The sequence below is a fragment of the Scomber scombrus genome, chromosome 4 (assembly GCF_963691925.1).
Source record: "Scomber scombrus chromosome 4, fScoSco1.1, whole genome shotgun sequence".
Classification (NCBI taxonomy): Eukaryota; Metazoa; Chordata; class Actinopteri; order Scombriformes; family Scombridae; genus Scomber; species Scomber scombrus.
The window spans coordinates 5,495,009-5,515,026 of record NC_084973.1 but is presented as its reverse complement, the minus strand read 5'-3'; the positions used below and the strand labels follow the sequence as shown (position 1 = coordinate 5,515,026).

Genomic DNA, 20,018 nt, shown 5'->3' with positions numbered 1-20,018 from the left:
AGGCTTTTGCCCTACCATCCAAAACAGCTGCAAATATGGCAGACTGTATTGTTAGGTTCTTTTATCGTTTTGGGGCCCCAAAAAGGATCCTAACTGACCAGGGACGTGAGTTTGTTAAATGTTAAGTATGTTGTTACATAAATGTTGATGTATTTTTGGACAGTGTTTAAATGTACTGTATGTGAGATTATCTCACATTTATTTGCATATGAAGTAATATTTTTTGCATTGAATTACTAGGCAAAATTTTATTTGATTCAAACAAATGATAATGTGCTTGTTATTGTTTGCCAACAGCTAAACAATGAGATGTGCAAATGTCTGGGGATTGAGCGAAGCCTTTGTGCCTCATATCATCCACGAACAAATGGGCTTGTGGAAAAGTTAAATGGGACAATACAGAGGTAACAGTGCTGTAATTATATTACTTTTGCTGTGTATATCTTTGTTGATACATGTAATGTTGAATATATTTATGATATTGTGAACTGAAAATGTATTTGAAACAAGGTGGCCTACCTATTTATATGATAATACTTTTCAGGGCACTGTGCAAAATTGTTAACCAACGTCCAGAGAGTTGGGACAAATATCTGGATGCTGTGATTTTTTGGCTGAGGACCAAAAAACACATGACGACAAAGTTCTCACCATTCTTCCTCCTGTTTGGGACAGAGGCCCGCCTCCCGAGTGAGGTTCCGGAGGATTACAAGGTTGGCTCAGTTAATTCTTAGTTTGAATAAAAAATTGAAAAACTATAGTTAATTGACAATCAGTGTCAATGTTTATTCCACGCTATACAATAAATAAGTAATATGCTCAGTACATTAATATTTTGTGACCAAGGAAAAGTCTATAGTTTTTAGTAGAAAGCAAGTGTCCATTTAAATAAGGGGACCTAATCTATTTTGTTGACATGGTTGGAAATATGCAATTTTATTTTTTCCCCACATATAGTCTAATGACTGTAACAGCGGAGCAACAACAATGAAAAAAATGAAAGTTCTCTTTTACAGATTGACATAGGCATGGAGAATGACCTTGACCAGGAGGTGCTGTCGGAGGTCATTAAAAGGCAGGACGCAATTTATAGTCTAGTGCGGGAAAACATAGCCACAGCCCAAAACAAATATAAATTGCCAAAATCATCAAAACAGGCATGTTTACAGGTGGGAAACGAGGTGCTGCGCAAAAATATTTGCAGTCAGCAAAGAAAAGGTGGGAAGCTGGATAAAAACTGGATTGGTCCCTTTACGATAGTTGCTATCGACAAGAAGAGCGCAGACCTGCAGTCTGACAACCAGTTCCTACCAAAGGTGAATATCGATCACCTTCGAATTTTCAAAACACCACAGCCAATAATACCTCAATCTTAAATCCACCAACAGCCCCAGCACCATCAACAGCCCCGGCATCACAAACAGCCCTGGCACTACCAACAGCCCCAGCACCACCAACAACCCTGGCACTACCAACAGCCTCGGCCCTGGCACCACCGGCCCCGGCACCACCAGCAGCCCTGGCCCTGGCACTACCAACAACCCCGGCACCACCAACAGCCCCAGCTCTGGCACTACCAACAGCCCCGGCACCACCAACAACCTTGGCCCTGGCACCACCAACAGCCACGGCCCCGGTACCTCCAACAGCACCGAGACCATCAACAGCCCCTGCCCCAGCACCACCAACAGGCCAAGCAGCAGCTCCAGCGTCAGGCTCTGCTGCAGTCACAGCCTCAGCCCCAGGCAATATTGAAAAATGTATGTTTCTGAATATTTTAAAAAAGGGATTAATGTGTCCAGATGGAAATGTGACACAGTGCCTCATCCACACCAACCAGACAGCACCTCTTGTGGGGTTTTTTGCCATCAAGGTATGAAAAAAATTGCCCTTTCTACTCCATGATGTGCAGATATAAAGTGGTGCTTCCCAGATAAACTATATATTTAGATTTGTATGTGTAGGTAAAAGATAACAAAATATCTGTTCATAGAGAAAATCTTGACCAGTGAAGAGGTCAAATTCCCGGTTGGCCGAAATGATGTGGCAGAGTTACGTTGACAGATTTCCACAACTCTTCTTTGGGAATCTGGTAAGTTATATATTAAACCCTACAAGTTGTAAATGAAAACATCTTTGACTACTCAGGTTATTATCGCTGAAAATTACAAAAAATACAATTGCCGGGGACTCAAAAGAAATCTTGTCCTCACAAATGTTGCCCTCTTTCAAATACTTTTCATTTTTTGTGACAGACAATCTGACAAACCTTTGCTTCAACTGTGGGGAGGAAAATGCAGATGACAATGAAGAGGCAGAGCTGACATGGGTATTTTATGTATAAAATGTGGTCCTGTGTTTGTATGTATTTTACTCATTTCAACTTGAAGTAGCCACAAACAAGGAAGTCCAAAACCCCGCTAACTAAGAACAAAAACTATCTAACTCAACCCTATTCTTCAGGCTGTTACCGGCGAGAGGGTCTTTAATCACAAACTCAGTGGGACTGGAAAATACCTGCTATGCAGCCACCACCAGCACTCCACTGACGTGAACCTGAGCATATAGCTCTACTCACTTTCACAGCCACACAATATACCCCAGGTTCTAAAAGTCGAACCTGATAAGCCTACCAGGGGGAAATAGACTCCTTATAAGGACTACACCAAAAGTCACCCCTTAAAATGACCTACCAAAACTGGACCAAACCGAGCACCAAAACTCTTCCCAATCCCATTACCTACCAAAAAATTTAAAACCAGCATGTTTAATTCTCCCCCAAGAAACAGTCAAATCCCAAAAAACCCAGCAATGAATGAATGCCACTTACCAATAGTTGAAAAGAAAGAAAAAAAACAACCAAATTCAACTAAATACTAGGTCTTACTGAATGGACGAGCCCCCATTTTGTCATGAACTGGCTCAAAATTCATGACAAAACCAAGGAGGAGAACACATTTATTTAATCAACTTAGGAGTATGTTGAGTGCTAGAAATCAATCAAATAAAGCAAACAAAGAAAAAAGGTTCTGCTGCTGGTTGGTAGAGAGAGCGAGCGAGACTGAGCAGGCCAGCTTGTTTTAAAAGGTGGCCCAACCCCCAGCCCAGGTGAACTGCTTCAGCCTGATTACCTTGATCTGCTTGGGTACTTTCTGGAAAGAAGAAAACAAGGACAATCAGACCAACCAGGCAGAGCAATCACGGAACGGAAACAATCATCACACTCATGTAAGTGCCAGTATTTTCACTTGCAAGAAATCTTCCGAAAACGTTCCATCATGGGCAGCAAACAAAAAAAATCTTCGTTTGCACGTTTTGCCAATATTAATTTGTCTTTCCAAGTTTTCTTTAAATATTTCATGCAGTGTTAAAATGTTTTTTGCACTACAGATATCCTGTGATGCCTGTGGACGGTGGTTCCACCATGCATGTGTTGGAAGGCCAAAGACAGAGGACACATTTGTATGTGCAGCATGCTAAAGGAAAGGAAAGGAAGTGCATGTATCAATAAGACATTTTCTATTGATAGTTGATTTTGAATGTTTCATTTTTAAAATTATTTTGATGTTTTTGTTGATGAGTTAAAGCTAACCTTACCTTTGTTACATTTTTACACATTTTTTTGTTTAGGTTAAAATGCTATTAATAAGGTAATGGCATTCTAAAATGTTAAAGAGATCCACCAGGCACAGGAACAAAACATGATTCCATTCTCATAATATTCAGTGAAAACTCTGACCAATCATATCATTCGGTCCAAATGATATGCTTGGTCGAGCAACCAGCCTGTTTTCTCCTTCCGTATTACGTAATCGTGCGCGTACCCCTACCCGGAAGAGAGACTGTTATGGGTCCACGGTATTATAATACATCCATGATCCACAGAGATAGCCGTAAACAGACAGTAGCGACCTAACACGGCTTCCACCTCCAGCCGCTCCCACGGGGAAAAAGAAAAGTATATTAGAAAAAGCCACCACAAAGAAAGAGCTTGATGCAACAACAGCTAAAACAAGAATCAACATCGGCTTTGCTTTCGAGCGATGGAGAAGTCTGATGAAGCTTTATCCAGAGCTAAAAAGGGATGAAATGGTCGCAGAGTTTCTGCTTGAAAGGTATTTTTATTTTGCATAATCTAACATACAACATCTGTGTGGTCTGGAAACAATATAACAAACGGTAACGTTAATCACCATGGCAACAGTGGTATACAATGTAACTGGAAGCTATCGTGTAAATGATAAACATTCAATAAACATAAGAATTTCTCTCAAAGTAATGAAGCTTAGCGAAAGTTCAGACAGGAAGACCACCTTGTACCACTTTGTATGCTCACATCATAGTTTTATTTCTCATTCTTTAGTCATCAGTCACAGGTGCTCTCTTGATGCTGTTTTGCGCAACCCACCACCTCCCCATCACCAACCACGTCTTCATATTCCTCAAAGCAACACTTCAAACTTCATCAGCCCGATCAGTTTCAGCCTTAAGATGACTTGTTGTGATCTGGCCCGAGAAGATTGATCGAAGTCATCAGCCACCACCACCAGTGTCTGGACTCCATGGGGGGATCTATCATGCTGATGCTCAGGACTTACGTTCTTCGATTCAAATATTCTCACTGCAGAGTCCAAGCGCCAAAGACTATGACAATACCTGATCATTAATATCATCTGCAGAATAAACATATTTTACTTTATCTCTGGTCTCTCCTGATTGAAATATATTAATGTGTTAATAGTGATGAAATAAGTTGTTGCTATTTATGGCACTAATAACGGAAAACCTTAATAATAAACATTATAGAAATGCGCTAGCATAATGCTAACAAGTGCTATAACTGCCGTTTAAATTCTACAAATGCCGTGAGATTTACATAAATCAATAAACAGGTTACAGTCAAATAAACAATCAGTGAAACATCTATTGACATAACTTACTTATCATTTAAGGACGCACATTAAGGAAAATAAAGTTAGCCGGCTTCATAGCTTGTCACACAATAACCGGGCAGGGAGGAAACCATGGCAACAACAAATTTAGGTTCCGCCTTCAGTCTTTCTAACAACATCATATGTGATAACGTTACGTTTGACTGTATTTGTTGTAACATTACAGTTACCAGATCACGTTTAGCATATTGCTAACGGACCTTAGTTAGCTCTAGATAATTACCTAGTGTTGGGTAACCTGTGCGTACATAATGCCAGATCTCTCGTGATTGGCGCTTTTTCCATGTTTGGTAAAATGTACAGTTTATCTCAATTGAACTTTCCTCTGTAACAACCCGTCCACTCACGTTACTATGTGTGTGTGCATGTGCATTGTCTTGGTCATCTATATTGTAGTTTGCGGAGGTGGAGGGGAAGGGAGTGCGGGGGTGGGACATAGGAGGGAGGAGGGGTTGTTGCTGTTCAAGTTTTTTCAATGTGCTGTGTGAAATGCAAGAAAGGTAAGAGTAGCTTTAAATATTGCAAATGTTGCCATTTAATTTTGTATTGATTGCATTTGAATAATAATTGTATATTCTAAAAAGTTAGTATACACTATTTATTTTTTGTTTAATGTTATTAAAGTCTTTAATGCTTGTCTTAGCCTCCTTTAATATGGAATAGAGGGGGAACAATATCTGACAGTAATACTCCAAGCTGTCACAGTAATACTCCAAGCTGTCAGGATGTGCTTTACCTGTTATATGGAGCTGCATTTAAGACAAATATGATAAAATAGCGATTTAAATTTAGCCTATAAATGAATGAGCACACTTTCTTCCAAAAGTCCATAATATTCAAAATGAAAAGTCTCTCACAAAAATAATATTTTTTATTGATAGAAATAACAGTCGTTGGTTGTGTTAATAAAGACATAAAAACGCAAACATATGTGCAGTTTAAAAATATAACTAGACAGTCATGAAATTTGGATTTCACTTCTACCATACAACATCTTCAGATAAAACTCGGTAAAAAAAGGTCAGTTTTGAACCTTAGCTCTCTCCACAGTGCCTCTGTGGTACGAGCACAACAGCTTGTGGGGAAGCTTTTTGTGAACGCGGGCTTCCTTCGCCATTTCGGACGAGGCGGGACTAGGGGAAACACATCTCAACGGGGAAACAGAGCTCGATACAACAGGTGTTATTTATTACACACAGCAGGCTTGGAGCATGTAAATCACCTGTTGAAATGAACCCGTAATTTAAATAGCAGACAAAATGATGCAGTAAAGGGAAATTGTAACAGTAGAAAAATGTGTCAGGTAAAAAATGTTGACAACGGTGACATGACAGTTGCTTATTAACATTTCTAAGGCCATCATACTACTGAGCATACACCATAATGACATTTAAAGTAGGGGTGCTCCGATCGATCAGGAACCCGATCGGCCTGGGCCGATTTGCATAGTGTCGGAATTGATCGGACTTTTCATTTAGGCCGATCAAAAGAGCCGATCTTATGACACAATTAACGCGAGACAATTACAAATGCACCGCTAAGATGTCGTCGCCAGTCTGGAAGTTTTTCCAGGTGTCGGAAAAGGACATTCAATTTGCAATTTGCAAGGTCTGTTCAAAGGGAATCAGTCGTGGAGGAGAGAAAGCAAGGAATTTTAACACAACGAACCTCATAAGACATCTGAAAGTTAGCCATGTGAAGGAATATGACGAGTATACCACGTTAGCTTGTCAAAAGGAAGAGAGGGACCGACTGCACGCCGCAAACAAGCCCAAGTCGGCTCTTGCTCAGCTGTTAGTGAAAGAGACTTTGCAGCGAGCAGAGCCCTATGAGAAAGAAAGCAAGAAACAAAAGGAAATAAATGTAAAATAATGTATTTCATATGCCTGGACCAGCAGCCGCTGTCTGTCGTGGACAACATCGGGTTTAAAGGTAGGGTTTGTAATGTTGGAAAGCTAGCAAGAAATATCACCTCCTCCTGCCTCCTCTAAGTTCCACCCTGCTGCTCCCCCTCCCGTCATAAGTCTGTTTATTCTAAAGTCATAATGTATTGATACCTATGATAATAGAAGGACCATTTCACCCAGTATAACAAAAAGTGCTTCTGAACAACATAACATACCCTACCTTTAAGCGTCTAGTGAATCACTTGGATCCACGTTACGTTCATACCACATGTCAAAATCCTCAAAAATGTCAAAAACAGGCTGGATGCAAAACTTAATGACGTGTTTACTTAAAGGGCCTTTTCTCTGTACGTTTGCTGACAAAAGTTACAAGATTACAAAAACTTAAGAAAACTAAGATAAAGAATAACTAAATATTAAAAGAATAAGATAAGGTGACTAAAGTAAGAATGTGTGAGGTGAAGAAAAGAAAAGATGGACAAAGTAAAACCTGAAACAACGCAAAGCCAAGTCGAGTCAAGCAAAGCCGGTTTCAGATGGGTGCAGCTGTTTTTTCTCCTGGGGAGGGCTTGTGTGTCAGCCAATCAGATTCATCCCAGCTACTGTGAGGATCTAATTTCCAGCTTTTTACCGCAACACTTTTCATCATCATCATTTATTCAGTATTTAATCCTGATTTTAAAATGCATACTATAACCTATTAACACAGAACACAGGATGTATCATTCTGGCATTAATATGACATCAGCTTGATTCATCAAGCTGCCATTCATTAAAACCTGAAAAGGATTAATATGATCAAGTATAACACATTGTTATTCTACTTATTCTATGATAAATAATTGATTATCACCATAATGTAAACATAACATCAATGTAACACTTTCTCATATTAAGTAACATTCTCATACCAACATTTGTTTTTATGAAAGGAGAAAGTATAATGACAGTTCTTCAAATACCCATTTATCTATGATCGCTGTAATAGCTGTTACAATGGAGGTTTCTTTAGGTAATTGATACTGATATAAGTAATTGGTATTGTGTTTAAATCATACTATTTACTAAGATGTTCTTGTTTAAGTGTTTAACACTAATTCTCACTTTCATGCTGTGTGTGGTTTCAGGAGACACAGAGGGGGAAGTCAGGAATGTGCAGTGTCTTTTAATTTATGATGGTCAATCTGAGTGAAGTCTCTCTGATAAGTTATGATGTCCGAAGGAGAACATTATATGTTAGTTGTGTTAAAGGAGCAGGAAAATAAATTATATTTCTATTTGCAGGACAAGGAGGACGGGGAGAAGGATTTATCCTCGTGTACCCGAGGACCCCTTGTCCACCACCAGCAGCCTCCAGTGGTTTCCGTTGCCACAACCTACCATCAGTGGCGTCCGCCAGCAGCAGGAGCCACAATCAGATGCTTGTGGCATTCAGTACCACAGTCAATTAGAGAATCTCCGCCATATCCCTCATTTAAGAGCCATGCCAAGAAATGGCTTGTTGATAAGCAAATATGTGAACACAATCTAGCTATCTTTAATAGTGTCTATAGACAGCACATTGGCCCATGGTGGTGTTTTTCAACATGGAGCTTAAAATGCATTCGTGGTGTGGATGGAGGCAAGTCCAGGATGGAAGCAGGGGAAATATTTCAAGAGGAGTCTATTCCTGGAGGAGTTGGGGAAAGCCATGCTAGCACCCCACATTCAACAACGCCAACACCTTCCCCGAACACCAGCCTCTGCAGAATTGGTGAGAGAGATACAAGGCCGAGAAGCAACAACACTTGCTGCAAGAGTGAAAGGTGACAGAAGGAAGAGATGCTGCCTTTTTTTCGGTTATTTGGCAAAAACACATCTAATAGACTGATGAACATTGTAATGTTATTGTTCTTGTTAGTTGTTCTTTAATGTATTAAGACATTGATCTTGGAATATTGTGAAATTGTCAAGTGTAGTTTTGGGATAATTTCCTTTGTACACAAATAAAATGTTCACTTTTGACTGGGATTACAAGTGTTACTTTATGTGACTGTATAAAAGATTTAAATGGTTTCAAAACAACTTGGTAACTTTGACCCAAAGTAGTCTGTGATACAAAGTATATTATGTTCTTATAGTCAAAATAATCCAGAAATGATGCTTTTTAGAACTCGAATTCAAGATGTTTAAGCTCAGATCAGTGAGGCATACAGGCCATAAATAACAAATAAAAGTTCAAAACTTTTAATGTTCACAAGAACTTCAGTTGATTAAAAAAATGTAACACAACAAGTAGTGATAATATATGTATTATTACAGTTTTTGTTATGAGTCTTAATGAAACGGTCATTTTTGACCTGGAAAACAAAGTTGTTTAACATGAAATGAACATGAGGGATATTCTCGTGGAAAAAAATTTTGGCAGGAAAATCCAATATTCACGTGTACAAGTAAAATAAAGACAGTGTCACTTTACATAAATTGGGTTTCTCCTGATTTCTTCTTTATCTACACCAATACCTGCCCAAGTATGTTACAGTTAAATATGCCACTGGTCCTATGTGACTCTGTGTACCCCATGCCTCTAAATAACAACTAATACAACTAACAGTTCATAAAGCCTCTCTGTGAGACTTCTAGATGTGTATAAGTACATTATTATTTTGTTATGGTTTATACACTGCTGTGTATAAGATAAGATAACATATTCCTTTATTAGTCCCACAATGGGGAAATGTGCAGTATTACAGCAGCAAGTGGACAGTAAAATAGAAGAGCAGCAATAAGAAAGGGGAGTTTTCTAGCAGAGTGAGACCTCTTTACATTTCCTTCCCTTCTCTCGTTTGAAGAGCGACATGCTGTTTACTTCTCCTCTGCTGCCCTCTCCTGGACGGTCACCGTATTCCAGAATGATCTATCTATTATTTAATTGTTTCTTTTTTTACAGTGTGCATTCAGACGTGTGAGTGGACACCGATTTTTATATATTCATACATAAATAAACATAAACATCAGAACAGATGCCTACTCTTCATCTTTGCTCGTATCCTTCATCCTGCTTTGTTTATTTGAAATGACACATACAGTGGCGGCTGGTGAAAAATATTCTAGGTGGGGCTGTGCTTCATGAACTTTATGCACAGTTCCACTACTTCCTGAACTCAATACAGTTCCTTTATTTCCTGTCTTACATTATTGGACAAACTGATTAATCCAGGTGTGTCTGACCTCACTAGTGACAACAACAATGGTCAGACACACCTGGATTAATCAGTTTGTCAGGAAGTAGTGGAGCTGTGCATATAGCCTATTAACTCAGTTTCAATAACCATCCCAAAACAATTGGGATTGTGTACATAAACGGCTGGATACCAGTGCTCTGTGAAATAGTAATTATATAATGCCAATATTAATACCTTGAGGCATTCTTATACAAAACATAAAAAGCATATTGCACAAACACAAGTGGTCGGCGCCCTATCGCCCTCTATTGGCCAGCCGCCACTGGACACACTTTATGATGTTAAGAAAAATTAATTATGCCAATATTTAATCAATAAATTTGAATCAGTAATCATGTAAACTGTTGAATCTGCAAAGACAGTTTATCTAGTTGAATTTGTGTAACCTCAAATTATCTTCCCTGTTTTATTATTTTGATTAATGGCATGAAAATGTTTTAATATTAATTTAAAGCACTGCAGTGTTATTTAGAGACACGATTTCATAATGAAACCTGTTTTAAGCACTTTGACGTTTCTCTCGGACAGCAAGTCACCTGAAACGCACGCGTGCTTTTTCGCGTTTTGCCACCCTGACTTCAAAATAAAAGCCTAAACACAGCGTGTCTTACTGGATTGTTAGACAGCAAAGGACAGCAGCAACCAACGTTACTAAAGGTTTCGTTTCAAATTCAAAATGCTACAACAATACAACACAAATCTCGCGAGGGTTTCACTAATTGACCCTTCAACCCATCCAATCTAGTAGCAACACTCCTCTTTTTAGTTTAGCAGTGACACTACGATCAGTTTATCACATTCACATGCATGTGTCAACACACTGTCACCATAAGAAGAATACAAACATTATTATGAAAGCTCATACAAATCTGATTTTCTCAGTTCATATCAATAGTAAGGTATTTGGCACCTTATTTTGGCTTCAGTTGGACCGGAAGTAGGTTGCTTATTGTACGTATTATTGTGAGCTTGACTGTGGCTGCAGGTCAGGTCAGCTAGTATCTGAGGAGAGGTGGACACACAGCACAGGGTTCATCATGGCACCACCTGGACTAAAAGCCATTGTTGGAGACAGTAAGAAGAGTTTTATTAACTTATTTATTATTTTATTTGATCAACTCGTGTGTTTATTTGATTTAAACACATGCTGGCTCCTAAACAAATGGTTTAATGATTGTTATTCCAAAGCTTATGTAAAGTACTGTACGGGTATGGATAGCTCATTTTCAAATATTTTATGTAAGACGTGAACGCTTCTTGGTGTGATGAACGTGTTCGAACATTGATCGATCAACAGAACAGTGCAGCTCAGCACTTTCTTAATGAGGGAAGTTCGACGCGCAAAATACGCACAGACACTTGCCAGCAGCTCTCCAAACACTTCATCTTTTCAATATGATCTTCAGTGAGATGGATTTTATTATGAATGTGTTTGTGGATGTTTAGTTTGACGTTTATTGAGCCGTCAGTGTGGTTGGAGTCCTGGTTTGGTGTAAATCCTTCCTCACTAATCTTTGTCTGTGCGGATTAAGCGCTTTGACATCATTCTCAGAGGAAGTAGTGGAGGAAGAGTCGACAGTGACACTCACATTAATAACTAAACCAGAGTTAGTTCTATACTGTGTCAGCTTCATATCAGCCTAGTTACAATACACAGTCATTATATACACGAGTGTCTTAAAGAGTCATTAGAATAGAGACATAAACGCATCCAGGACTGAACAACCCAATACAATTTATTGAAGCTTTTTTAAGCATGGGAGAAAACTGATATGAGTAAAAAAAATACTGTTATAGATATAATACTGTTGATTTTAAATAACAAAAAACTAGTATATTTGTATATCTTTTTTTTTATTAAAACAATCAATATTAATTGGCTATCACTTTCTAATAGATCGCCTGTATTAAAGGCTTAGTAAGTCAACTGTATTAATTAATTTCTTTATTGATTGTAAATGAATCATTAATACTCATGCTTTCAGTTATAAATCATTAATGACAACTTTTCTGAAAAAATCCATTGGCAGCTTATCCTCTCTGTATGGTAACTATATAAATATATATAGGTACACAGAGTAACAGGAGCTCTTACTTAAATAAATAAGAGAAATAAATGAGACCTTTCAGATTTCTCAATGTACACAACTAAGTCATATAAAGCAACTAATATATACATTGTGCCTTTCATGAGTTCACTGAAAGTACTCAGGGACAGCAGAGTATTGGGCTTTAGGATCTGTTGTGAATTATTCCATGAGGATGGTGCAACATATCTGAAAGCTGACTTTCCAAGCTTATTATTTATTGATGGAAGTTGTAACTGAAGCCAGTCAGTAGGACATGTCTGATGAGCTTCACATATCCAGATGAGAAATGAAGATAGATAAAATGGTAATCTATTCATAAGAGCTTTTTTAAGTCAACATGAGCCAATGATACTCTCTTCTTACATAGAGAGAAAGACACCATATATTCTGATGAAGAGTGCAGTGATGTGTAGTGTAAGTGTAACCTGTCACAAATCTAACTGCAGAGTGAAAAAAGGCATCCAGAGGTTTAAGAGTAAAGGCTGATGCATATAGACATCATCACCACTACCCCTACAGACGATAAACAAGCTTTATTTCCTAGTTTCACTCTCAGTAGTTTATCAATTAAATCTGAGATATGGGCTTTAAAGATGAGTCTGTTATCTTTCCAAAGGCCCAAGTACTTTACGGTTACTACAGGTTCAATCAATACCAAAATGTATAATGTAGTCATACATTAAAAATGGTCCTTCGTTCCTCACTATCTATGTAATATAAATGTTAATAAGTCATCAATTAGGCATTTTAATCATCAATTCTACCATTGTTAGTGTCCATAAGTTTGGTCCAGAAAGATATAAGTTGTCAAAAAGTCTAAACAGTTTTTTCCCCGACCTGGCAACTCGGAGGTATTTCTTATGAATGTATTACAACTGATGTATAAAGCATTAATAACGGATTTATTACACAATAATAAAGCCATACAATTTATAACTCTGTATAATCCTTCATACAGGATGACTGAATCTTCTGCAATTTAGAGTGTACAGTATTTTAGAGCTCTTATTTCTACACTTATCATGTTTATATAGGCTAGTTACCTCTTTACAGACCATTGTATTTCTGGTTTTGGTGTTTGTCAGGTGAAGTTGTCAGTGTGTTTCTAGTAGCTGACAGAGTTGTTGTCAAGGTAACAGGGACTGTATAGAGGAAGCTGTGTCAAAAAGTGCCAATTTAGCCTGGAGTGAAGGTGCAGCTGCACTCTTCTAGCATGCAGTAGTGATGGCAGTCAGGTGATGTCTTTATGGCGCTGTATCATACTATGATGTTATAATCTGATATGAGAGTATTGTTTTTTTTAATAATGCCCTTTATCATTAAAACAAATGACACACAGTGAATATGGGCTCTTTGGAGCCTTTGAGTGTGAGGGGCATTTGGGGTAATTGTTGACTCAGCTTTGTTGCAGGTGTGTGTCTGCTCCAAAATATGTAACTTTATAAAACCTTTAAAACAAGTGAGATACTTTATTAGGGTGTACCCTGGCAGAGGGAGATGGTAGCAGGAAGAGGATTTTTTTTCAACAAGTCTTCCATATTAAATGACTGAATATGTTGTTTGAACGTGTGACTCCAGAATGACAGGTAGGAGTGTTTTCTAATCTGGTGCCCCCTATCTGCAGTAATCAGCAGGGCAGCATCATTTGACTGTACTTTCCAAAACTGTTTGGCATCACTGTTAAAAATTAATGACGTTTATGATTTGACAACACAAGAATATATACATAAACATACTTTTTTTTGCAGTGGTGTCTTAAAAACACGTTTTGACACTTTATTGTATAAATGTGGCCTATATAACTTTAAAAATAATATCAGCGTATACCCTGATCCCAATATATCTGTGATAGGTACAACATCGGCCCATAATATCAGCTGGTCAATATATTGGTCTGGTTCTACTACTGAGGGAACTATTCAGTGTTTATTATATAGGGAGTAGTGAATGAATGAATAAGGGAGTGATTTCGGACACAGCTGTGGTGTGGGTTAAAATTACTACTGCCTTAAAGTTAGGCCACCTTCGTTGTCATGGCTACAGTAATAACCATAGGGTTAAGGTTAGGGGATAATCGTAGTTACGTTTTTTTTTTTAAAACTGCCCTAACTCACAGTTGGAAACGGGAAAAAACCAAACAGTGGCCTCCTGCGGCAAAGACCACTGTTTGGTTATGCATCACTGCTCTGGGTCATAATTACTACAGCCACTAGATGGTGTCTGTTGTTCATATGTAACTATAGATAGTTTTTGGATGACTAACATTACGATCTGTTATGTCGTGTTTCAGGAGGACGGTCTCTCTTTTCCCACCTAGATAATAAAGTTAGGCATTACAAAAAGTACTCATCGTACGTCATACTGTACATGAGATGGTGATTCCACATTTTGACTCACTATAAGTATTTATCAAACCAGTTCGGCTAGCCATGGACCTTTTTCACTACAGACATTGTGACCATCATAAAAAAGCACAGGTGGAACTGATAACATTGACAGTGGCTCTGTTCCATTCAGTTGTCAGCTGTGCTTCTGGCAGGATTGGAGAGGTTAGAGTAAGTCAAGCAATGTTACAGTTAATATCTCATGTTTTTATTCAATGCATTTAACCTCTATTTAATAAAGAAGTCTATTGAGATGCATTATTTTTTACAAAAGAAATGTGGAGAGAAATGTGGCCAAAACGGCTATGTAAGGCAGGTGTCTTTTATTGCAACATTCACATATATAACACGACAAAACGTGACCTGAGAAACATGAGAGAGATAATAATATTCCTAATGGAAGTAGTGTTATAAGTAGGGCTGGGTATTGTTTAAAAAATGATGATACCAGTACCAATCCAAGTAATGAGAAAGAAATAAAATTGGTTAGAAGCAGAAGAGAAAGGGAAAAGGAAGGGTAAGGGGGGCAATATATGATTAAGGCAAAGTAATGCTAAGGGTAAAATACAAAAACAACAAAAAATCATAATAATACTGAGAAAGGATTATCAGCCCAATGGTGGGGTGGGAGTGATCCCTGTGGCATTAAGGGAGGAGAAATGGGAAATAAATGGCTCCTAGATTGACAGAAATGTATCTTGTTTGCCAATTATCAGATATCTTATCTTTTCAAGGTGGATGCAACTCATGAGATCACGTACCCAGTTAATATGTGTAGGTGGGTGACTGGATTTCCAATTTAAGAGAATCAACCTTCTAGCTATTAGAGTACAGAAAGCAAGGGCGTTCTTCTGAAGGTTTGACAGATTCGGGGTCTTTGATGAAAATTAAAACAGACATAGAGCCCCTATGCGATAGATGTAGGAAGCACCAGCCTCACTACTGCATATGTTCTGGCTCTGTCCAAGGCTATTTGTTTTCTGGAAATCTATTTTTAGCTCTTTGTCAATAGCATTGGGCTTAGTAATTGCACCTGGTCCTTTAGCTGCACTTTCTGGGTAGAGACTTATAGGTCTATAGTTACTACAGTCCAGCAGATCTGTGATGAAAATGAATCAAGTGACAGCATATCTGTATTAGATTCTGACTGGTAGTAGTAGTAGTCCGAAAAGCAGCTGTTGATGTTGGTTGGATTAGTGAGGATGTCACCGGTAGGAGAATTAATTTGAAAGATCAGATTTTGAACCTTCTGTTGCCTCAGCTGCAAGGCTAATCATTTACTGGGTTTTCCCCCAAATTCAAAGTAATTTTGTTTTGTCTTGGGAAGTAACTGGACAGCTTGATTAGTGGACACAGGTTGAATTTGGTTCTGGATCCGGGGAGTCTACATATTTTTTGTCTAAACCGAGAATATCAGAGGAAAGTTTCAGCAGTTTGGACCTCCATTGCTTTGAAATGTAGGAGGTGTGAGAGATGATCTGGCCTTGGATATACCAATCCATATACCCTTAAAGTGATACTGATACCAACTGTATTTCATTCAATAACATCATGTGAATAGAAACATTTAATTGCATAAAATGCCACCACAGACTGGTTGAAGCTGCTGTGGCAATGGGACAATTACATGTCGCAATAAATTGTGAGCAAGTCCATACAAATAGTCATATTTTCTAGCTCTGGCCGCTAAAAGGATGGATTGCAGGTATCGTTTGATGGGACATTTCAATACTACTTGGTATCAACTTATTTCAGTCAATACCTTAAAGGTATCAAATACTGATACCCAGTCCTAGTAATAAGTGTGTCTTGTTAAAGTTTCCTGGCACACAAAAATGCAGGTTAATCAAGGTCTGAGTCTACAGACGATGAAGAACAGGAGGAAGCATTTCACAAGTTTTACACAATGTTTACCAATGATGGCTTTAAAAATATGAAGTTACATATGAAGCTTTGTCTGCATTATTTCTTTCTGCATCCAGTTAACATGTATAAATTAGAGTGATGAGTTCAGTGTAATCAGTTAAACAGTACAAATCTGTCAGCTTCTCTTACAGTCTGTTGTGGTGTCTGTAAGAGAGTTTGACACAGTATTATAAAGCTGTAGATGTGTGATTGTGCCGTGTTACAGTGATTCTCATATCAATATTAAGATTTAGCAGCAGCCTGTTGTTGTTTGTCCAGCCTGTGAAAGCTGGCTGTCAGGTGGCGTCCAATACTTCCATGGACACTTCCACTTAATCCTGTTGAGTAATTGGATAAACAGGATCATTCACTGATGAATGCATAATGGACCCGCTTGACTGGCTTTCCTCAGACAGCAGGACCCAGCTGACTGGAAGACCATGGACCTCCATATGATCCAACTTCAGAAATAGATGTTTTGTGATAAATCATCATATAAACCTCTTTTTATATCTGTGACGTACGGTGCAGCAAAAAATGGGAGATTTATCAGTCAAATTTGCAACTTTTTCCTTTGTTGCTGTATTTCTTTGACGTGCACTGTACTCAACTAGGGTTAGATGTGCACACTATCCACCTTTTTTATTTCATACATCAAAAAATGCCCTCCAATTTCATATCTCACAGTTATCATGCTGCCATAACTTTATGTAAATGTGCTTATGACAACCCTTCAAACATCCTCATCGCCCTGCATCAGAAACAGGACATGTTGAATTATTTTGGAAGTGTAAGTCTGTGTATTTATCTTTGTGTGTGTGTGTGTGTGTGTGTGTGTGTGTGTGTGTGTGTGTGTGTGTGTGTGTGTGTGAGTGAGTGATGCTGCTTCCCCTGTGATGCCATGTCCGCTGACACAGAAACTGCCCAGAAATAGCGGTGGGGAGCGGTGCATTGGATAAGAGGATTGGGAGCAGATTAGAGGCAGTGATTGCAGTGGGCCCGCCCCTCCCAGCGCTGAGTCTGACAGACCGGACGCTTAAACCCCCAGTGAGGGAAAAATGGGACGCTGGTCATCAACACAAGTGACAGGAGTTGTGAAACACTCGATACACACGTTGCTTTCTTAAGCCCTTCATTATTGATTATAATATAAAGTATAGTGTTATTTTGCTGCCGTATTGCTTCAGTATCCATCTGTGCAGTCAGCTGTGTCGGATTTGTGCAGTCAACATGTCTTGAGATTGATTTTTTGTGTTTTTTCCCTGTGTGTACAGCATGTTTTATGGTCAATGCTGTCACACTGAGAGTTTATTTGGTTCCCTTGCTTCATGTTTCACTTAACCTTACACTTCAGTTCTTAAAGTTATTTCATTGTTATCTCTGTGACTGGATTTCTGATTGAAATCATTGTTTTTCCTCTTGCAGATATTTGGTTACATATTTCAGGTTTTTCTTTTTTTTCTTTTAGCAATATAGAGAGTTGTATCATCATCGTATCATATACTTATTTCAGCTTTAATTCTGGGTAGTTGTCACCCTGAAAAACCTCTCTGTATTTGGCTGTCTTCATCCTTCCCTCATCTCTGATGATCATGTCTGCCACTGAGGAACAATCCGATTACATGATGCCGCCCCAACCATGCTTCACTGGTGATGAGCAGTACCAGGTGATTGCGTCTAAATGATCTGACCAAAAAGGTCATTTTTTGTCCCCGACTGGAGAAAATCTGTCCTCATGCTCTCAGAGTCACATGAGTCCATTGCTGCTATAATGTGGCTTCCATCAAGTCCCACTACCATAAAGTCCTGATTAGTGCTTCTCAGATGATTTCCATTGGTCTTCTGAAGCTCCATTGGACATTTCAACTGACCACCTTCTGTAGAGGTTTGAACAATCAGATTTCAGTCTGCCTCTTGGATGCATTTCCACTTCCACTTCCTATTGCACAAAGTGACTAGGTGTAGATGGGGTCACTGTGAAAAAAAACCCATATCCATAATTCTAATGAGTTTTGGATGCTCCAGATGTTCTGGTTAGAATTAAGGGGTGGTTGAACTTTTGCTTTAAAGGTATCTCAGCTCCAGATTTTGTTTTTAAATCTGACTTCAACACCATTTTTATATAACGTTACTTCCTTTCCTCTAAAAGCTGTTAAAAATATAAATGACATGTTATGGGGCGTTGTGGCTCAGGACGTTGAGCGGTTGTCAACTAATCGGAATATCAGCTGTTTGATTCCTGGCTCCTGGCAAGATACTTAACCCCAAATTTCTCCTGATGGCTGCGCCAATGGTGTGTGAATGTGTGAGTAAACATTAGTTAGCAGGTTTTGTTTGAATCGGTGAATGTGACTTATAATTTAAAAGTGCTTTCGGTGGTCAAAGACGAGAAAAGTGCTATAAGTACAGTCCATTTACCATGTTAAGAGCTTGCTCATGGTCATGTTTCTAACCATACAGACAGTTCTATTCACCAAGGTTTTGAGATGTCTGCTGCTGAAACTGTGCATTAGATGTTGAAGTTATAAATAAATACAGACACCCAAGGACAGTTATTGGTAGGAGAACTCTCATGGAACACAGATGTCAATTACAGGGCTAGATAATACTAGCTTTGACAGTTTAAAACTCAAAGATATTCATTTTACTGCAGAAAAGCAAGCTGAGATGATGAAAACCCATGAATCCACATCAGTTCTTACATTTACCCACTGTTTACCCACAGTTTGCAGACTCAGCAGCAATGCCGCTCCAGAAACAATACATTGGAAAATCAGTGTCAGTCCGTCGGTGTATTGACTGTGTCGCTGACTGAAACAGTTGGCTGTAGTCGAAAAAGCTGGCAGATCAAAACAGTACAATGTTGAAATTCTGACAGCTGGCACACCGTCAGCAGATAAACAGATCAGGCTTCACGTAGATACAGATCCAATCACTCTGATGGACTTTATTATTGTGATATTGTTATGATGAATAAAAAATACTAAATTGCCAGTGGGCCACATAGCAATATGTATATGAAAGGTGTTGCCGGTAGTGATGAATTCACAGACAATTATCACAAAGCTTTTTTAGCTTCTTTTAGCTCAATGTTTTGGATTTATTGTTTGCAGCTTTTTTGTTCTCTTTTAAATCTGTCATCAACCTGGTCAAACAACAGATACAGTTAGAGACTACTTGGTGAACGTAGTGGAGCATTTAGCAGCTACAGAGTCACATATTTCTTTCAGGAGTTGTTGGTGACGATAAGAAAGCTAGAGGCAGAGTGAATATTGGACTTTGATTCATTTGGTGGACACAAACATGGCTTCAAATGAATGAAAATGTTGATCATGACAAGACTGCTGCATTCTATTTTATTATAAGAGTTATAGTTCACTTATTTAAACCTTGTATGTATGGGCACACCTACTTCCACACATACATACACTCATATAAAACAATTTGCACACACTCATTCACACAAGCGACTATTAAGAGTGTATCCACATACTTTAGAAATAAGTATTTCCAAAATACTCCTAATAAATCATATAAGTACTAATATATATACAAT

General features: G+C 38.5%; 1 protein-coding gene across 4 annotated transcripts in view; it reads left to right on the top strand.

Annotated features, from left to right (window-relative positions):
- The first annotated feature begins 11,120 nt into the window (after positions 1 to 11,120).
- stxbp1b (syntaxin binding protein 1b) overlaps positions 11,121 to 20,018 on the top strand; it is a 28,069-nt gene continuing 19,171 nt past the window's right edge. For all 4 annotated transcript variants that reach the window (XM_062417339.1, XM_062417338.1, XM_062417337.1 and 1 more), the window contains exon 1: positions 11,121 to 11,157. In XM_062417339.1, the coding sequence (XP_062273323.1) occupies positions 11,121 to 11,157 (37 nt within the window). The remainder of the gene's footprint in view (positions 11,158 to 20,018) is intronic.